General features: G+C 41.6%; 1 protein-coding gene across 21 annotated transcripts in view; it reads left to right on the top strand.

Moving 5' to 3' along the window:
- LIN52 (lin-52 DREAM MuvB core complex component) overlaps positions 1-21,907 on the top strand; it is a 91,735-nt gene extending 69,828 nt beyond the window's left edge. For 3 of the 21 annotated variants that reach the window (XM_084842641.1, XM_084842580.1, XM_084842536.1), the window contains one exon: positions 18,135-21,444. In XM_084842641.1, coding sequence (XP_084698767.1) covers positions 18,135-18,324 — 190 coding nt within the window. In that variant the 3' untranslated portion in view covers positions 18,325-21,444. Of the gene's footprint in view, positions 1-10,526; positions 10,632-13,121; positions 13,235-17,016; positions 17,091-18,134 lie in introns of those variants that run through there. The other 18 variants (XR_014788971.1, XM_084842674.1, XM_084842601.1 and 15 more) reach the window with 15 other exon arrangements.
- The last annotated feature ends 205 nt before the right edge of the window (positions 21,908-22,112 follow it).

Genomic DNA, 22,112 nt, shown 5'->3' with positions numbered 1-22,112 from the left:
CTGCATGAAATATTACTCCACCTAGCTTATATATGCATATTCTTCTAGTGCAGTGATCTCTGAACTTTTTTGATCATGCACCGCTATCAGTGAAAAAATTCTGAGCACGCACCCCAATATATGTATATTCAGTAGTGTAGTGGCAAATTCAGAAGTGCAGGGTCCCTTCGTGACAGTCACAGCCTCGCCCCTTCTAAGATTGTACAACCTTGTAAGATATACAGCCTTCAACTGGGATCCAAAAACAGTGCAGCTTAGAGTAAGGCAGGGGTATTTCAGTTGGAAGTCTGAGAAAAAATGCAGGGGTGTTAATCTTTTTCACTCACTCACTCAAACAAACATTTTAGATTTTCAAAATATGATACTCTGTGGAAGCTTCACCCTCTCAACTCAGCCCTCATGGACAGATCCCTTCTCATTTAAACAGCCCCCTTGCACACTCCCTTAGCGCCCCAACATTACCCATTAGCCTTTCCTAAGCTCCTTCATTATATTTCTCCCATCCCTCAACAGAAATGTCCACACACCCAGCTGGACTGAAAAACACACATGCACACACCTTCTTTCTCCTCTCCCCCCAACTGATTTTTTTCTGTTTCCCTTTCCTCCACCAGGGTTTGTTTGCCCAGATACATGCCAACCTTGTACCAAGAAGTGTAGCTGACAGAGCAGGTTGCATTTGACAATTCTGCTTACTGTAGAAATTAATGTTCAAGAATTAACAGTGCAATGCAATGGGTGTTTTATTTTGAATTAAATTTACAGAGATCTTGGGAAGGCAACTAAGGCTGGATCTACACTTACCGCCTTTTTTCACTTCCAATGAGGTTTCACCACCCGCTTTTCACACTACACAGTACCCGCCTCGAATTGGAACCGGAATTTCCCACTTCCGTGCTCCCGCTTTCAACACCCTAATATCCTGGTATTTCCCCTTAATGTGCTCTGATTTTCCGCCTTCGCTACCGCATCCGGTCATAGTCCCTGCCCCACCTGTCCATATACAGCGGTGTTTGTATTTCCCTCCTGTCCAATCACAGCTCTTGATAGCCCCATGTCTTCTTTCAGCTACTGATCACATAGCTTCCTCAGCAGCCCCCGTTTCCTCAGCAACAAGCAAAGGGCTGGATGTGCGCGCACTTGTCTGATCTCGGAAGCTAAGTGGAGTCGGCCCCTGTCAGTAGTTAGTTGGGCGACCGCCTGAGAATCAGGCTTCCTGCAGTGAGCAGGGGGTTGTTCTCTCCCTTAAAATGAGACTAAGTTTTACCCCCTCCTATGCCCCGCTCCGGATGTCTTTTTTTTTAATTAAAGCGTTATCCTCGCAGAATCGGGGCTTCTCCGTGATGTTTTTTTTCCTAATTCAGGCATGATCTTCGAAGCTTCGAAGATCATGCCTGAATTAGGGAAAAAAACATTGCGGAGAAGCCCCGATTCTGCAAGGATAATGCCTTAATTTAAAAAAAGACATTCGGAGTGGGGGATAGGAGGGGGTAAAACTTAGTCTCATTTGAAGGGATAGAACAACCCCTTGCTCAGTGCAGGAAGCCTGATTCCCAGGTGGTTGCCCATCCAACTACTGACTGGGGCCGACCCCACTTAGTATCCGAGATCAGACAAGCGCGCGCAGGAAAACAGCACAGCGCTCGAGTGTGAACCGAGCTCACGCATTCGATGAAGCACCGCAATGGGGAAAATGGGTGAATATGAATAATCACGATTTAATGCGAGAGCGTTTAACCCGACAGGACACCGAATTCATTGCGATGGCGGGTGCAATGTAGATCGGCCCTAAGGCTGCAGTCCTATGTACACTTACTTGGGAGAAAGCCCAATTGGCAATTGAACATAGTGGGACTGACTTCTGAGTAAACATGCATAGGATTGTGTGATAAACCCTAACCAGCCACCTGCCCTTCCCCATAAGTAAATAATGGTGGCAGCGCCACTGCCCCCACTCTCCTGCTGCTGCCATGGCCAGCAGCAGCAGCCCTGAACGGGTGGCTGCTGCTGCTGGCCATAGCAGCAGCAGGAGAGTGTGGGCGGTGGCGCTGCCACCATTATTTACTTATGGGGAAGGGCAGGTGGCTGGTTAGGATTTATCACACAATCCTATGCATGTTTACTCAGAAGTTACAGGAGACGAGGGCAGAGGGCAGTACCAGGCTCGCAGGGACAGGCGGAGAAGACAAGAGCTAAGGAGGAGAAGGGGGGGGCGTGAGAGGAGGCTGCAGAGCTCCCTGAGGCTCCCTCTCTCGCTTGCTCCCTTTGTCTGGCCGGCTCTGTGTAGTAGATAAGAGGCAGCTGCCCACGCTCCCTCCGCCTTCCCTAGCAGACTGTGACCCAGCTGGGGGCTGGCTTCAAAAAACGTGCTGGAGTGAAGCCCCGCCCCAACCTGCCACCACCACACCGCTGTGTATATTTAATTTATAAATTATATACATGTAATACTGTACTAGTACATTATGTACATTATAAAACATACACAAAAAATAAAAATTAAACAGAATGAGATAAAGATGAAATAAAATAAAATAAAAACTATTTAAAAATATTGTTTATTTATTAACGGTACAAAACCCCTTTTTGCTCTCACTTTAAAAAATATTAATATTTTTAGTGAGAGCAGTGTAATCAAATATGCTGCATTATTTTTGAAAATCTTGGTTTAACACTGTCTGATACAGCAATTCAAAAATCTGGTTCTAAGTTCAGTTCCTTTTAAGCCACCTGTCCATTTTGTGAGGGTTAGTTTAGTTAAAACTAGATCATCTGTAAATCCACGAGGGCACCACTGTCAACTTGCAAGGAGGGGAAAGGTCTCCTTTCAAGGAGGGGAAAGGAGTGCTTGGCCGGCTGCACCGGAGCTGAGAATCCTGGTCACCAGCCCCACACGCACCCTGCACAGAGTCCCCACTCCTTGGCTGACTGGTGGCTTGGCCTGGGCTGTTAACCCTACCCGCTCTCCTTTGGCAGGATGGAAGCTGAGAGGAAGTGCCTGCTTCCTTCTCAGCTTCAAAGGGAGAGTGGGAAGGGTTCATCTCCTTCCCGCTCTCCTTAGGTAGGATGGCAGTTGAGAGGAAAGCACACACTTTCTTCTTTTCTTCTTGGGCCTTGCCTTGGCTTTAGTCTGCCAAAGGAGAGTGGAAAGTGTTAACCTCCTCCTGGGCTGTTAACCCTTCCCACTGTCCTTTGGCAGGATAGAAGCTGAGAGGAAAGTGCCCACTTCCTTCTTGGCTTCATTCTGCGAAAGGAGAGTGGACAGGGTTAATCTCCTTCCCGCTTTCCTTCAGCAGGAAGGCACCATGACCCAGAGCAGTTGCTCTCAATAGGACAGGAGCTGAGAGCTCTTGGCTCTCGGCTCCTGTCCCATCCTGCTGCCCACCGCCGCCCACCTCATAGGAGCAGCGGGAGGCTGCTCAGTGATCAGGCAGCTCACCCCCCCATGGATCATGTCACACACACCCTGGGGTGCACGCATCCCACTTTGGGGACCACTGTTCTAGTGAATACATACCTGTCTCAAAGATGAAGTTGTCTCCACTTGCTCAGCATATTTCAATCCCCAGTGGGAACTCATACTACTTTCTCTTCTCTCTAACCTACCATGCCTAGATGTTAGCACTCTGATTATCTGCTTTATCTTCTTAATGTTTTGTAAGGTGGTAGCTGCAGTAGTCACTACTTTGAGAAGCTAGAGGGTCCCCAGCCTTTTTGGGTCAGTGGGCATGTTTGGAACTTTGTGATGTGGGTGCTTTCACAGAATAGTGGCCCTGAAGCAGGCATGCCCACTCACAAGATGGTTGCCATGGTAGGCAACCATTCCCCAGAAAGCAAACCCATGAGACTAAAAGAAAAGTTACTTGCCCAAGAATCTTAAGTACGAGGCAGAGGTGGAGTTTGAGTTCCAAACCACACAGCCACTCCTTTGAAACCACAGTTTTTGGTTCCAACACCCATTTCACAGAACTGGTGATACCTGGAGAAACACAAAAACCCAGGCAGAAAACACACCATACCAAAATGAATAAACCAGCTAACGCACACACAGAACACAGGCAAAACACAGAGAATAGGCAAAATACCCTCCCTTTACCCTCTCTAGCACCCCAGGGCAAAGTCAACTGACATTTTGTCTTTTTTGTCTGGGTATCAGGGCACACTGGACTGCGTCCACCCACATTTTTATTTTCTAAGAATGCCTCTGGGGCCTGAGTGGGGCACAGAGGCATTCTTGGAAATAAAGATTATGCTGGAGGCCGGCACTTTACTTTGCAGCATGCCAGCCTCACAGATGATTTTTTTAATTAAAAAAATGTTTAAAAATCTATATTAGTAAATGTGGTAGTTGAGGGTTTGCTGCTTTATGTTGAAAATTATATGGAAAGGATGGATATTGGTAATACGGGACATCATGTGATATATCTGTTATAGCAATCTCCTTACATATTGAAATGTTGACAGCATGCTAACATTACAGTCATGGCTGCTGATTTGGTACCACAACTTTTTGATATGATGCAGGCTCTTTTTTCTAGCTGTAAATAATATTTGTATAGTTAATTACCCTCATAATTTAACTCATGGTCTTTGATAGTCAGTGGTTTGGCATGGGGGGGCACACACACTTGACTTTATGCCAGAATAAATATTTTAGCTATTTGTTTCTTACTTTTTCTCCTCAATCTGAAACTAGGGGGCAGACATAACCAGCACTGAGAGAAGTGAACTGTATAAACTACAATTAGAATTGCAGAGCACAGGTGGTTGAAGATTCAATACAATTTCCGAGCTATTTTGTTGTCTCAAATGAGCGGGTATTCAAGGAAGAACTAAGCTGAAAATGTTGCTTTTCATCCTAATCCAAATTCTTTCAAATATGATGTATATTGATGCCCATTTGGAGCCACAGCAATAAACCATTTAAAGCAATCCTACATTGTTGCTGGGAAATGAATATGTAACCTGATTCAGTTAGCAGTTCATTTATTGATTTAGATTAGCGTATTGGGGACCATTGTGCCCTGAACAGGAGCTTTCCTTTGATCACAGCTGGATTTAACACTCAGAGCTTCAGAACAAGGCCACTAATGATCAGCAAATTTTAAAATAATAAAGGAGTTTTTAGCATCAGGGTTAACTACAGTTTCTGCCGTGGATGTGTTAAGACTCCACTAGGGAACCGAGCATCTCAAATCTCTATGCCATTCAAATACAAAGAGCTACTGCAAGGAAAGGGTGGAGTGACTAATGCCACCTCATAGCATGTAATGTATCTAAAGGTTTAATGATCACCGCATTGTGGATGTGTTAAGACTCCACTAGGGAACCGAGCATCTCAAATCTCTATGCCATTCAAATACAAAGAGCTACTGCAAGGAAAGGGTGGAGTGACTAATGCCACCTCATAGCACGTAATGTATCTAAAGGTTTAATGATCACCGCATTTTGCAATTTAATAGATAAGATTACCACCCCCACCCCCCAGTCCTGTATATCTACATGCTCCAGTGTGTCAGATCTGCATTCTTGGGATGTAAGGTTCCATTAAAAAATAAATAATAATCACAGCCCCCCACTCTCCCCCTTCACCACATTCATTTTCTATAATATGGTAATGATATCACCGTAGCAGTAATTACGGGTCATCTTCATTTCTTTCATCTCTGCTGGTTCTGATGGCTTCATTCCTTTGACGGAGAAGATTTGGCTCTGGGTACTGTGATTATTTTGTTAAGCATTATTCGAATAGACAGGAGTGAGAGAAATTAATCAATCCAAATGCAATTAGCATCATGTTTAACCCAGTGATGGACGTCTCAAGGTGAAACGGCCAAGGGAGTTTCAGTCATTATTATTCAATCCAGGGGCTCTTATCTAAATTATAATCAAGAGGGGTTTTATTGGCTTCAAGGAGAGGAGATGTAACTCTTTCCCCACACCAAGTGTCATAGAGATCATGGGTCAAGGGGGTCAAGCTGGCTGCTGTCAGTTTCTGGAAGTGGGAGGTGCCCCCAGCACATTCATCTCAATACTTATGTCGGTTGAAACAAAATAGCCATATTCTTGTGATCTTAGTAAATTTGATCCTCGTCCCTGGCCTTCACCTGAGTTGCGTGTGTTAGAAAAAAGAGGCACTGCCTATCTTTACACAATCCACTGCAGCCCATGGTAGACTGGTCTGTTTTGTACTCTGTATCTTGGTGTAACCATATGGGATTTACTATTGTTTCTTGTGACGAGGACAGAAAGGGAAAACTAGAGGATGCTCAGTTACAAAAAATAGATAATTTTGAGTTCAAATTTTGAATATTTTTCAAGTAGTCCTAATCCATCTATATGTAGGAAAGGTTATGTTTGCTTAGTAATTACCTGAAATATTCAGCTGTAGTAATCATCAAATACCACAGTCTGAAATTTTGTCATGATCAGTGAGGATAACAATTGAAAATGTATTGTGCAACCCTATAGATGTCTACTCAGAAGTAAGTTCCACTGAGTTCAATGGGGCTTTCTTTTGGATAAGTGGATATAGGATTGCAGCCTTAGGCATTACAACTGGACACAAGTCGAAGTACTTCATCATCAAAAATGGAAACAGAACAAACGTTACCAGTATGACTTGGCAAATGTATGAAGCAAACATTCTATGAACACTGTTCTTTAGTTTAGACCCTTCATTTTAGGTGTCTTTATATATGGATTTTCCACACCAGTGGTCTGTGGCTTTAGATATGCATGGTACTCATCACACAAATGCACATGCAGAGTCTTGTTTTTAATAATTTGAACTGTGGGAGTGTAAGTACTCATAGAACTACCCTTGCCTACAGCTTCAGACTCTGTGACCTGGTTTGCCCAATCAAAATGAGCCACCGTGACTTATTTAAATCACGGTTCATGCTCGGCACATGCAGGGCACAATTTCCAACCTGGGCATGGCTTGTGTCGTCTGAAGCCCGGCAGCATGGCTTGTTGGAGGAGAAACAACCCTCCAATAATCCTACAACAGCACATGGGGTGTTAGAACGTGCCGTGATTTAAATAAGCTTGATTTGATCATGCAAACCAGCCATGTATGTTTGTGCATCACACTCAGAAAGAGACAAATCTGTTTCTCTCTGATGATTAAAAAATAGTTCCACAATCAAGTTGAAGAATTATTTTGTTGGATTAGACCAACTTTAAAATAAAATAAGTTATGTGTTACATGATAGCCTTTTGCAGCTGGAGGGCGCTTAGCCTTCAAAGTACTTCTTTTACTATAAAAAGGTTCATAAAATGGCATAGGCAATATTTGAATTGATTGGCACTAATTTACATCTCTGGAAATATCCATTGGTTGCCCATGATACTCATGTAGCCATATTCTATATAGCAATAAATTACAATGGGTATACTATTGGAGATGAAGGAGGAATGTTTTTCCAGATATAAAACATGGTACTTCTGAGTGTTCAGAAGACTTCTGAGTTCTCTGCACCAAATGGGAAATAAAACCACTTTGCAAAAAAACAAATAAATGATAGTATGGAAAAGGTGTCTAGCTCATCAATCAACTATCCTGATTCACCCAGGACAGCCATGATTTTCAAATCCCTGTCCCAGGGAAAAGCTCACCTTCCAGTTGCCTCCAAGAAAGATTTTATTTATTTTGCACTATATATGCTGTTAGTAACTGAAGCCCAAGGAAGAAGCATTGTGAAGTGACTGCCTACCAAAGTTGTATAGAAACCTCCTGTATTTTTATACACTTTACTATGATGATGCCAAAAAAAGTAATTGTTGACCCCATAATTAAAAGTTCTTACTGAGACAAGCCCCCCTATGCATAAAATGTATTTATTTAAATGCAATTGATGATTCCCTGCCACAATTCCCCCCCCCGCCTCAAAAAAACCTTTCTTCTCCAAAGCCTTAGTGCTGAATGCAAATTGGATGTTTTTACTACTGACTATAGTTATGTGTGCTTCTCCCAGCCAATTGAAATGGGGGGGGGGAGCCACCTAGAGCTGCAGCTGAAGCACCCAGGGAGTAGGGGTGGAGGGCAAGAGGAGTTTGGGTAAATTTAGCCCTCCATCCACCTCCTAAATTAATTGATAAACTTTGTCATCAGAGAACATTAGAAATGAAAGTGCTTTCTTCCACTGTGCTGGTCATTGTTGTTGGGGGTTTTGTTTTGTCTTTTGTGAATGACAGAAGTTGTGGAGGGGGCAGGAGTTGATTTCTTTTGTAGCGGCTGAAAAGAACAACCTAAGTGTGTGCTGGGAAGCAACTTTCTGAATTCTAGGTGTGTGGGGAGGAGGGAAACTACAGTCAGAGAAGGGGGAGTACTTTGCATATGCTGAAAAGTACTTTTCTTCCCATATTCAAGGACTTAGTGCTACTATTGAAAACAGACTCCTGAACTGAGGCCTAGTGAGTTGTAGTACAAGTTAAGTCCAGGTAGGTGGAAGAGAAAGATGGAGACCTAACCCGTAATGAGAAGGGAGTGGGGTTGTAGGAAAAAGAGCTTTTCTCAAAAAAACACACACATAAAAAAACAGTTGCTGGAGGAAAACTGAGGTGGAAAACTAAGAGTGGATTATTTTGTGGATTCAGAATGTGTGTGCTCTCTGGTTATAGTCTTCTGGGAACATAGGTAAGAGTTAGTACTTAGCTTCTAACAGAAAGGTGCTAGGACTTTCATCTGTATGAATATACAGTGATATGCTATTGCTGTGTAAACCCTGTTTCTTCTAAACATGTTCAGAGGGGAAAGGCTACAGTTGCTCAGTGGTAATTAAAAGGCCCCCTGCATATGCTCAGAGGCAATGTTATTTTTCTTAAGATTTGTCTGCCATGGATCCACTTACTGATCATGGGCTAATTAATTTTTGCTCTGCCATGTTCTTCTTCACCTGCTCAATAGGACCAATGTAATCTAAATGGGATAAATGCATGATGATACATATATGTGTCTTAGGTTTCTTTGACTTCTCCCACAACTTTTGTCATCTGGAGCAAACTGCTTGTATGCACTCTAGGTCCCTACTCTTTGATTTGTGGCATATTTGAGTTTGGATTTTATTGACCCTGCCATTGTCCTCTGGACTACACTGCTAGAGCATAGCCCACCCACTCATGCACAGGATGCTGCCCTAGTTTCATCTGTGAAATATTGAAGGGTATATTCAGATTTTCCTACCTGACAAGGTAGGGTTTAGGAGATTATACCAACTTCCTTTCTGTCTGAACTTCAGTAAAAAAAATGTTTTTGAGCCCAGCCTCTCATGGCATTCTTATAACAAAATTTTGAGAACTACAGGTTAGAATTGTAAATAACATAAGATAGTTATGTTTGTTTGATTTTTTTTTAATAAAATGCATATAGAACAAATGGGTCAACCTCACATTGGAAAGAGAGCCAGAAGATTTCCCCAGTGATCAATGCTACACTGGGTGGTTTTTAATACCTTCATCTGTGACTTGGATGAAGGAGTTGACAGCATACTTAGCCAACTGTATATTGTACAGAAATGGGTGGGGTTGCAAATTCCGCATGTCTCCATATTCTAAAGAGCTGACTAGATAGCAACAAAATGAAATTCAGCAAGGACAAATGTAGAACACTATATGGAAGAACAATATATGCATGCCTAAGATAGGAATGGGGTAAATGGTTAAATGACAACATAGCTTCAGAGAAAGAGTTAAGGGTTGTGGTGTGTAATGGATAAAGAAGCACAATGGTGCAGTGGTTGATAAGCAAGGGACACTTTAGACTGAATTAACAGAAGCATGGATTCTAAGATTCAGTAAGTAATAATAATCTTCACCACTAATACTATTTAAGAATACTGCATTTGATCTGGGCACCACAATTCTAGAAGGATGTTGACAAGTTGTGAAGAATCAGAGTTAGAACTATGGCAATTATATTACCTAGAAGGCAAATCATGTGAGAAATGGGTGTGAAGGAACTGTTTAGCTTAGAAAAAATATAAACCGGGGGGGGGGGGGGGATATGTTGACAACGTTCAGATATTTAAAAGGATGTCACAAGGTAAAGCAAACGAAAGTGTTCGCCATGTCTGTGGATAGGATGTGTAATTCTAAACTACATGAAGGCAGAGTTAGATTAGCCATTTGTAAATACTTCCTGAGACTAAGTAGAACTCAGCGACAGTGTAAGGTGCATAGAAAGGCTCATTAACAATGTGTAAACTTCCTTTTGTGATCTTTCGATCTACAAGAAAAGTTGGGTGAAGCATCTATAATGAATGTTTAGAAATACAGGATATCATGTTGAAAGTTGGAAGATTTAACTGAACCTAGATGTGTTCCAAGTCTCATTTGAAGATGTGGAGGTTGTTATAATGGACACAGAAATATACTCTGACATTTGTTCTACTCCATGGAAATCTAGAATTGGATGAGTCACGTGTATACAGTGCGTATGTTTATATTGTGCTTTAGAGAACATAGGAAGCACCTTATTCAGGGACAGACGATTGGTCCATCTAGCTTAGTACTGTCTATTCTGGCAGCTTCTCTTCAAGGTTTCAGACAGAGATTTTTCCCAGCTGTACCTGGAGATACCATGTATTGAACCTGGGATCTTCTGCCTGCAAAGCATGTACTCTAACACCGAGGTAGGTGCTTCCCTTAAAGGAAATGTAATTGTATTTTCTTAATATGATGGGCATCTTTGTGCATAAATAACTCCCTCTGCCCCCTTTTGGAATCCTTCAGGGTGTAAGTCACTACTTTCATTACTGGTTTTATCACAGTAAATCCTCCATTATTTCCTGACCATCCAGAGCTTATGACACAGTGTGGCGCAGTGTTACCATATGCGTGAGAAGGCTCTTTACGAGATGTTGGGGACCAATGAGAGTGGAGCCCCCAATCTCTAGTCGAATGTTCTTTTCTAATTAAATTGCCATTGGAAGGAACATCCGGAGCTGCATTTTCCACTTTGGACTGAAGGCCAAGCATTATGAGTCTTTGTCATTTGATTAAAAAGGGTTACTTAACCTTTAAATTGCTACAGCTGTAAAGATAGCCCTGAGTTTCTAATGTAATCTCCTCAAAGTTAAAATCAGGAAAATCTTTGTGTAATGAAACCCATATGTCATAGTGAAAGGATGCAAAGCTCTGGCAGAGTGGGCTGCTCTCGCAAGAGATTCTGCACCCAATCTTGTTAACCAGGGCTGCTTTTGGTAATCCCTCATCTCCTCACTTGCAAGAAATCAATCTGTACTACTGAATCTCTTCAACCAGGAGCCACAAAATTTACTGCAGGAGGCAGTTTGGGGACAGTTGTTGTGGGAAGGGAGACCAAGGCAACAAGGCTAAACACAGGATTGAGGGATTGAAGTTCCAAAGAGGAGATTATATTAAACTGTGCTCCACCCTCCTAGCAACTGGAAAATTAAGCTTCCGTTTTTGGCTTCTGCCTCTTCTGTCCACTACCTGGTTTGAGATCCATCTATTCTAAGGCTGGAAATTTAATTCCTCTTATTATTTATAGCATCCCAGTGGCTGTTTCCTAGGTAGTCCCAGGAAAGGGCGGATTTGTTCAAATACTCAGCTTTATTGTAAGCTAGGCCGATTACATCCTAAATTGGTGTTTTCTGTGGTCTTCAGTGCCCCCACTTCTCCATCTAACCAAGGAGATTAATTTGTAACCGAGCTATTGCAGTCGTATCCATTGTTGATTTTCTATTGTAGTGATAGATGTACTGCATAGGATAGATAGTAAATTGTGCCCTGGCATGGTGATACATGTTTCAGTTTTGTGTTACACTGATTCTGTGGTTGCTTCCTAGTACAATGAGATCTGTAGGAGGCCTCACCTCCAATAGGCAAATTCTTTGGATTAAGCACATTTTAAAATATTCTTATGGTTTCTAGTACAATTTCGTTAGCCATTCATTTAAAGGCCCACCTCTGTGTACTAAGTAACTGGCTTCCAGAAGTCAGTGAGAGCAGCCAGTAAGTTTTCCTGATAGTAATTGCATCTAGGATGTACTGCGTAGGGATTTCCTTATTGCCTTGCTTGTTTTCCATCAAAACAACTGTGGGATGCCTGGAATTAAAATTTCTAATGGAGTATAAAGAACTGGAGACAAGAAGAACTGTTCCACTAGAGATAGTTTTGGTATTCCTCCCATATTCAGAGGGAGGGGGGTGGGAGATGGGGAACAGGACTACAGAGAGAAAGAACTAAATAAAATTGAGTGCCTGGGGTATTGGGACTATGCAATCTGAATTTGCCTCATGTTACCAATGGTATACCGTATAGGGGAAAGGGGTGGATCAGCAAGACAGCAACTGCCTAGAGACACACACAGGTAGGTAGAAAAATTCAGAAAGTTCTATACACAATTTGGGTGGCACTTGATGAATATGGGAGGTTTATTTGGTTGGTAGCTTTCAGGGCCTTCTCTCAGTTTTGTATCATATGTTTCAAAATTTAAAGCCTAGTTGCCTCCTTAGACTGTATTGAGAAGAGGAATACAGAATAGCAGAAGGCTGTCTCCTGCTCCTAATGGGATTTTGTAGCAGCATGTGCGAGTTTGTTTCAGAAGTCAGAAATGAACAGATGTTGGTATAAATTACCTCTGTGTCTGATGTCTTGCAAATTAAAAGCGCGGTTGGCATCACTAAACAATTTCACCAGGTGGGGGGGGGGGGACGAGCGGGTGGTGATTATTGTAGCAGGTTGGTAAGAATCTTTAAGCTGCAGCAGAGCAGGATAGCAAGGATAAAGGAATGAAGAATAAAATGAGAGGTCTGTGAATTAATCAGAAATGTTAACATCTCTGATGACAAGCGAACAGGAGGGCACGTGCTCTGGAGCAGCCCCCAACTCACAGTAATTTCACTTGGAGCGCAGAACTAGTCAATGCTTGCAGTCTGATTTATAGGGTGCAGCCCTCTTCAGGGGCGCGTAGTTGTCACATATTCGTATATCTCCTATATGGGACTGGTGCTCTGGAAAACTTCCACTCCATCAGCTGATAATGCTGCTGTTTGACATTACTTGAGCACGAACAGGGTGTGGGATCTAATTTAAAGTGAAATTTCTTGAACCTCAGACTTCCAGTGATTAAGTTTACCTTTTTTCCTTTATACAGAGAAAAAAAGAAATGATTGTAAGAACATGAGTGTCTCCTACATTTTTTGCTGGAGAGTTTCAAATCACTTCATAGCCTCAACTTCACAAATAGATGCGGCCCATCACAGGAAGGTTTGCAGTACACGACTAGTAAATGCTTCATTTCAACTCACAAAGCAAGGGCCAATTTATGCAACTGTTTTAATTCAGCGAAATGTAGATTGAGTGAATATAGTTTGACGTTTTCAGTTTCTGGGTGCCGTGGTTATATCACTGCTTCAGATCCTTTCTCTTCCCTCCCTCCCCCCATTTGACTACATTTTTCCATGTCTCTCCCTGCTTAACCTGTTCACTGTACTACCTTGAAACTTTAGTAAGTTGGAATCAGAATGCAGGGAAACAATCACACAATCACTTTGAGCTGCATTCCCTCAGTCTGTATCTCTTGCCTACTGAACAATAGTCCTATGAAGTACACAAGGCAAGCTTCTAGATCTCACAAGTCCTAGTCTTGGACTCTTGCACATGCAGTTATTTTTCTTGTAAAGCTTGGTTGCATGTCTGTTCACTCACAGAACTTGTCATGGAATTCATCACTTGTGCTCCAGAATCTTATAATGGTATGACAGGCTGCTTATTTTCTCCCATAAGAAAGTGAATGGCTCCTATTGATCCCCTGGAGAGAAACAAAGGAAATGGCTATGAATGCAGTTGAGGTTGGGACAAAATCTGCTGTATGGTCTTGACACTTGATGAGGTTACTAGCGTCAAGGTGATGATACCACCTTGACACTAGTAACCTCATCAAGTGTCAAGACCATACAGCAGGTTTTGTCCCAGCTCATTAGTTTTACCAAATGTAGTCCTGTAAACCAGGGGTGGCAGAAGGCATATTGTGGTCCATTGGTGAACCACTGTCCAGTTTCTGTTGTTGTTCAGTCGCTCAGTCGTGTCTGACTCTTCATGACCCCATGGACCATAGCACGCCAGGCCTTCCTGTCCTGCGCTCTCTCCCGGAGCGTGCTCAAGTCCATATTCATTGCATCAGATCTAGCCATCTCATCCTCTGCCGTCCCCTTCTCCTTTTGCCTTTAGTCTTTCCCAGCATCAGGGTCTTTTCCAGAGAGTTTTCTTTTGGCATTAGGTGGCCAAAATATTTGAGCTTCAGCTTCAGTATCTGTCCTTCCAAAGAGCAGTCAGGGTTGATTTCCTTTAGGATTGACTGATTTGACCTCTTTGCAGTCCAGGGGACTCGTAAGAGTCTTCTCCAGCACCACAGTTTGAAAGTATCAATTCTTCGGCGCTCAGCCTTCCTTATAGTCCAATGGACTGTATATTGCCTGCCAGGAGTATGCCTCCCCAGGGGGAGATATCAGGCTCTGGGGAAGCCCAAGGAATGACAGAGTTCAAAAAATGTTTAGGGGAATAAACCTAGGTGTGGGAGGAAATCTCAAAAACAGCTGACTGAGGACTGAGCATGCTTGATAGCCACAGAATGTGGCATAATTGGGAGGGGGTTGAAAATCAGAGGGAGCGGGAGCGCAATTGAGTATCCAGGAGGAAGACTCTGAACAGGAATACTCTACACAGCAGCTGTTGCAGGTCCTGCTTTTCTCACAAATATTTCTAAACTTAGGGCCAAACTATATGTTTGCATGTTTTTTTGTATAAATGTAGCATGGAGGAATGAGAGCAAACCCTGCCTGCCTCCCCCATTTTGCCTCCCCCATGCCATGCTTTTTGAAGTGGTCACCAAGAATATGCTAATTCTGAACTCTAGTGATAAAAAAAGTAATTTAAACTAAATATTGTCATTAGCAATTCATTGCTGACTATTACAGAAAAAAATGTTCAGGTGATGTTTATATTAAATCCTATTTACTCTAGAGGAGATGATGGGGTATTCTAAGGAACTAGGAATATGCAATCTTGGTGGGAGTAAGGAGTTTGTTAGCACCAAACCGCTCTGTGTTATAATGAATATTTGACAGCTTTTAACCATTTTAAATCCATTTCTGTTCATTAGAAATACCATCCTTTTCTATTTGTCCTTTTTTTTTTTTTTTTGCAGAATATGTGCCCTTTGTTATATGGATTGCACTGCTTCCATTGTTGGTACAACGTATGGCATGCTCTTAGGACTAAACAAGTCTTCAGTTATAATTTGCTGTCTTGGAAATGCTTGCAAGTTTGCTGCATACCCAGCAGCTGGTATTCAGAGGCATATTGCCTCTGAACCTGGAGGTGGAACTGCACCTTTTTTCTGTCTAGAACAGCGAGTTCCCAACATTGCAGTGCAATGTTTCCAAGGAACAGCCCGGTTGGGGCTATGGAGATAGCAGGCTTGATTGTTAACAGGGAAGAATTCCCTGGATCAGGGTATACATTTTAGCTCCTCCCTAAAGATGACTTCAAATGCATCGCCTTGCTCACTCACTTTCTTCTATGTAAGTGAATTGCTGTTGTTCATTCCTCCGGGGAGGAAGAAAGCACTGTACTTGCAGGAGTGAGTGGAGTCCCAGAGGAATACATGGAGGGGGAGAGTCGGGGGGAGGGGGGGGAGAGCCAGTAGTTGTGGGGGAAAGAGAGCAGAACCTGATGGCAAGAGACAGCCCCAGGCATATTTCCAGGGAGAGGGGATAGGAAAGCTGGAATACATTGGGGTAAGGTGAAGAGGTGCAATGGAAAAGGATGAGACAAGGAGTTCAAGCCTTTCATTTTGAGGCCCATGAAATGTCATGTGTTTTTCAGACTTAAACGTAATTCTTCATTGATGAAGAATGGCATGGGTCATCAGGGATACAACACAGATTTAACTCCCATCCCAACTACTATAACCATTGACATTATCAGATATAACTAGAACTCTCACCCAGTTTCCCAAGTAGCTAACCAGATGCCCATGAGAAGCCCACAAGCAGGACCTGAGTGCAACAGCATCCCCCTGTTGTTTCCCAGCAACTGGTATGGAGCAGGCTACTGCCTCCCACCCTAGAGGCAGCATATAGCCATTATGACTAGTTGCCTTTGATAGCTTTATCTTCCATGAAGCTTCCTAATCCCCCTTTAAAGCCATCTAAGTTGGTGGCCATCATTACATTTTGTGTTAGCAGTTTTAACTGTTTACTGTGTGAAGAAGTACTTCCTTTTGTCTGTCCTGAGTCTCCCACCATTCGACTTCATTGCATGATCCTGCATTCTAGTATTCAGAGAGAGGGAGAATATGTTCTCTCTATTCACTTCCTTCACGCAATGCATAATTTTATACACCTCTGTCATGCCCCCCGGGGCCTGCGTCAAAGGTAGGCATCATGGGGCACCTGCCAAGGGGCCATACCCCATCAGGGGCCCACTATCAAGACTCCCCCTGGACTTGCTCCTCCTCTTCACTATTGCAACCTGCTTGTTCGCCTGCCTCTCACTCTGGCCCAGACAATGGTAGCAATGAGAAGGTGGAGGAGCAGATGCCACTGCCTACTTGCTTATTGGCTGTCTGCCTGTCAAGCAAGCAAGTAGTAGCAATGATGAGTCAGAAGATGAACAACAACAACAGCAGCTGGTGACAGTGGTGGTGATAACTGAGTGAGGGGGCCCACTGAAGGTACCTTGCCTACGGGTTCTCAAAAATTTGGAGCCAGGACTGGTGCCCCATCTCTTAATTTGTGTTTTTTCAAAACTGAAAAGCCCCAAACATTGTAATATTTTCTTATAGGGAACTTGCCCCAGCAGTCTCATAATTTTGGTTGTCTTTTCTCTAGCTCTACAATATTCTTTTTAAGATGTGGTAACCAGAACTATACGTAGTATTCCAACAGTGGTTGCACCATAGATTTGTGTAAAGGCATTACAGTACTTACATTTATTTATTCATTCATTCATTTATATCCCATCTTTCTTCCATCATGGAACTCAAGGTGGCTACATGTGGTTCCCAGGTGGTCTCCCCTCCAAGCACTGACCAGACCCAGACCTGCTTAGCTTCAGCAAGGTAGCTGTCTCATGTGCCTTCATACCATGCCTGGGCCCATTTACAGCAAAACCTACCCTTTACAGTGGGTGGTATGGCCGTCCATGATAGGGAGCCCACAGGGAATTGCTTACCCAAGGGTCTTTGCAACATATTAGGACTCCTTCTGCTTATAGCCCATCCACCATAATTATGGATGTTAAGAATGTAAGGAAGAGGAGACTGCACTAAAGGGAAAGTGCTCAAGTGTTTTCTTTCAAATTTTAGTCTTAAGTAGAAATGTACATCTTTAGGGTGCCTGCACTAAAATCTTGGAAACGTTTCTGTAGGAAAGTAGCTGCATAAAAACTCTGCAGTCCTCTTCCCAGAGATTGATGATGCAGAGGGAAACATATAAACTTTGCCTTGCTGTATTAAGCATTCAGGGAATGACAATACTGTGTGAAGGTGCCAAGCAGAGCTCTCTCTATAAACTCTACTTTAACACACCATCCATAGATGAACTACTTTTAGGGAATATAAACCCCATTATGTTATAGCATCCAGGGACTATCACTGCCAAGGGAGAGTGGAAATGCTGTCTCATTTATGTTTAAGATCATAAGCATCCAGGGACAAGTAATCTTGAAATGGAGAGAGACAGAGGTCCATAATCTCTGAAGCGTTATAGCATCTAAGAAGAAATGCCCTGAGGAGGAGCAATGGCACTCTAGATTATACTATTCATAGATGGATATAGTAGAAAAACTGAAAGGGAGATCTTGAAGCTAACTACAGTGGGAATTAAAGAAGTGAGCATGGTATGAAATGAGACAGCTTGTGGGTATTACACTGAGTGTCGATGTTTTCAGTGCTTGGCTGCTATTCCAGGCTGCTAGGAGCTCTAAACTGCAGCACAAATTTATTTCTTCACTTTATATCTCTTTTTTTTTGTTACCTCTTGGCACCAGAAAGCCATTTTAAATTAATTTCACAAGTGGGGTTAAATATTGTAAATTATCTAGCTCTGTTTGGTTTTATGTTAAGCTTCTTCTTTTTTCTTTTTGTTTTTTCTTGTAATTTCAGCAAGAGAAATGACTCGAGGGAAATTCCTGAACATCCTGGAAAAACCCAGAAAGTAGCTGGTTATGGAGTTTGGAAAGAAATTCACCTTGCTACTAGAAAACTACCTGAATTTCCACATATACTGAAATGGAAAGACCAGTGCCCTGCCTTAAGCTTACAGAAATGCTCCCATGTCTCATCTCTCATCTGAAGAGAAGCATTCCAGATGATTTTGGCAAGGACTACCATTTGTTCCCTCAGCAGTTTGACTCTCCTGCCTTTAGTTGCTCCTGCACATTTTGCCAGAAGAATTTGATGCAACAGAATTTTATGCCATGATCTAGTCAAAAGTAATGATCTCCTCTGCAGTTGGTAGAAGCATAGATTTAAAATTAAAAGCAGGTTTTTCTGTAATGGTGATCATTATTATATAGGCCTGTGTCCCAGAACAATGTGTCACATGATGCACGCGCGCATGTGTGTGTGTGTGTGAGAGAGAGAGAGAGAGAGAGACCCCCTCTCGCCTTTGGGACAAGAACTTTATATTTATAGCTACCATGGTGAAAGGCACTACTACTGCTGGGCACAAGTATTGTCCTGGATAAAAATTGACCAGTGGTGTTTGTTTTTTAATCTTGGCTAATCCTTGGACTGGGTATTATTTTTTATTTTCTTACAGGTTAGGATTATGTATAGATTCTTATTAGCCATATATATTACAGAAAATAAGGTGTAGGTTGTCATTCTTTTTTCTCTCATGGCTCACATAGCCTCAGGTGCTAGATGTGATGGGGAGCTACATACCAAGGAAGATTTTTTTTCCTGGTTAGTTTTAGACTGCCATTGTATGGATAGAGTGAGGTGTGGAATGTGAAGGGGGTGTCACTAAATTATGATAGAAAACACTCCTATAAGAAAGAAACCTGTGCCATACACTTGTATCCATTTGTCCTGCTTTATATGCAGTTTGACTCAGCTAGAGAGTCTTATCAATTGAAAAATAAATGTTTAAAGGCACAATAACATCTTTTTCATGACAGAGCTACCCAAAATGGAATTTGTCTTGTCTTCGTAGACTGCCTCTGCATTGTATTTGTATTTACCACTCTAGAAGATAGTTCTCCAAAGTCGGTTTCTCTAACAAAAATAATGTTAGAGAGAAACTTTGATTTTGTAGTTTAAGTTACCTTTTTTTTCAGGAATTATTTAAAATTATTCACAAGGAGCATAGTCTGGGCTTTGCATTCAAGATTGTTTCTCTAGAATAAGATACTAGTAACACCTTTGAGGACAATCCAGCCAAAGTTCAGCACTTTTATGTCCCATTGATCTCAGTGGAACAGTACAGCACCTGCTTACATCTCTCTTATTATGAAACCTGTGGGATTCAAAAGAGACTAACTTTGGTTGGGTTGTGACCTCTGTTTTAGTAACAGCTCTTGAATGACCAGCAGTTAGACCTTACATAGTCTTGTTCAGTTTACAGGATCCATGACATAGGTTTGGGGATGTAAGAGTAAAACATAATCAACAGATTATCCTTGCACTTCACATGTATTCTGTAAGCAATTCTGTGTTGAAGCACTTTATACAGTACATCAGTGAACGATCTCTATTGCAGGGCAGGCCAGCCAAATTATTAGTTTCAACTTTAAAGCTTTGTGTATTTATCTGAGCACAGTGGGGGCTTCTCTCATTTTTATGCATACATCGTTCAGATGGTCGAACAATGAAGTCTTTGCCCTGATGATGTGAAAAAATCCCTCATCTACTTCATTGCTTATTTGCAGGATTGTGGTTCAGATATGAGAAAGCCACATCTAGGCTGATGAGGGAGCAAATGTATGTAGCAACTCACCAACCCGGAATTGTATGGGTACCTACATCAGCCCAAACTGAACATTTTTACATCTCCTTGATTTCAGTGGAACAGATTTTGGTGTGTTGCCAACACTCACATTGAAAACAATGAGACATGAAAGTGTTTGGCTTCAGCTGCATCATGCTCTGTATGTTTGGTTTGTATTTTTGAAGTCCTTGAAACATGTTTGGAGTTTGACAAACTGAAAAGTTTAACCATCACATGGGGGAGGTCCATGTTGCCAACCCAGTCATGAATCACACACATTTGGTTAGTTGCTAATTCTTCTAAATTTTAAAGCGTTTTTTTATTCTGGAAACTCATCTGCCATAGACAGAGGAGTTAGCTGTATATGCTTCAGAGTTAGGATATTTATATATTTATATTTACATCCATAGATATGTTGGGGATTTATTTTTATAGGTAGTATTATTACTTGTTGTATTGCCCTGAACAAGTAGTCTGTATTATGGTTCTGTGGTCTCCTAAATAAAGGTAAAACAATGTACATTTTCAAAAGCGATCCTTTAAAATATAGTATATTTTATCAAAGGCTTTTAACTAACTGTCAAGCTTCATCATGCATGTTTATTTGGACATGTCCCATTGAGTTTTGGACTTGCTCCCAAGTAAGTTTGCATAAACCACAATAGGAGTAAGTCCCATTGGATTCAGTGAGACTTGCTTTTGAGTAAAGTTGCATGGCATTGGTCTGTTACTGTCTTCATCCTCTTAACTGGAAAATTTTAAAATTGTGTTTGATGTCTCAAAAGAAAATGGTTCACTGATGTCTTTATCTGCCTTGAGGTGCAAATGGAACAGTAGCAAAGCCTGTATTAAGTATATTTTTTATGATTCAATATTCTTTTTTTAAAAATATGGAACGTGTAAAACATGGAAGTGAAACAAAAGGGCAAAGCTCAGTTCTGTTGCTCTTGGGATGGTTGTTCACAGAACTTCATGTGTATTTATACTTCTAGGCTACCATCCTGTGCGCACTTACTTGGGAGGAAGCTCCACTGAACTCAGTAAATCATAGTTCCAAGTAAACATATATAGGGTCAGGCCACACAGACAATTTCTTCCAAGAAAACAGTTTACTAGGATTGTATTAGTTCAGTAGCCCAGAAATCCTGTGTAGAAATCCGTGTTTCAAACAGTTAAAATAATTACTTTAGTTTAGGTGTGGCCCAGTTCATATCCTATGTATTTTGCCCCAAAGCTTAATCTTTGGAAGTATCTCCACAATATTCTAAGGAAGGAGTCTGATTTAAAATACCATATTTAAGGCTCAACTGAGTTTGAGACTTGAAATCAGAGTTTAGTTAATGTATAAAGAACAACATCTGTTGTCTTTAAAACTACACCATTTAATATCCTCTGCAATCGCCCTGTGAAATTTAGCATGCAATCTCAAGCCTCTTTTGTATCACTCAAATGATAAACAAGAGAATAAGGTGGTTTCCATCTTTCAGTACACATGATTCACTGGTTTTCATATATCTAGAGAATATTTATTTTGTATTAATTGCCACCTTTGCCAATGTTATTCATACAAATATTTTTTTCAAAGCCTGGCTGGCAGTTGTTCAGTTTCATTAGATAGTTACACAGAGAATCCTCCTCCTTCAGGGGACATCTCTCTGCTATGGTCCACAATGAAAGTATAGCTTTGTAATAACACATTAAGGAAGAAACGTATTAATTAATTAATTTAGCAATTAATTAATTTAACAATTAATTTAGTCAAATATAATATTAAATATTCAGTAATCATAGCAGTATGGTATCACTAAAGGACAGAGGTAATTGAAAGCTTTAGCCATGCATTTCCATACCTGAACAAGCTTGGAGAACAGACATTCAACAAGAGAAATGTATTACACTCAGGTGTACCCGGTTGATCCTATTAAACCTTTTATATTGGTGATACAATATTGATAACCACTAGGTGTTGGTGTTGCAAATGCAGAACATGACAGGCATTTGCATGACTGTTTTTTCAGTGGGTCTCTTCTTCCCAGCAGGGTGACAACTGAATGCTAGTAATTTCTTTGTGCCCTGTTCCATACCATTATATGTTGTCCCTAAACTGACATGCATATAAGCTCCTCTTGCAAGTTCATGCAGAGATGCTA

Source organism: Heloderma suspectum, chromosome 1 (assembly GCF_057233095.1).
Source record: "Heloderma suspectum isolate Gila_16-S chromosome 1, 16-S_ref, whole genome shotgun sequence".
NCBI classification, from domain to species: domain Eukaryota; kingdom Metazoa; phylum Chordata; class Lepidosauria; order Squamata; family Helodermatidae; genus Heloderma; species Heloderma suspectum.
This window is presented reverse-complemented; position numbering and strand designations above follow the sequence as displayed.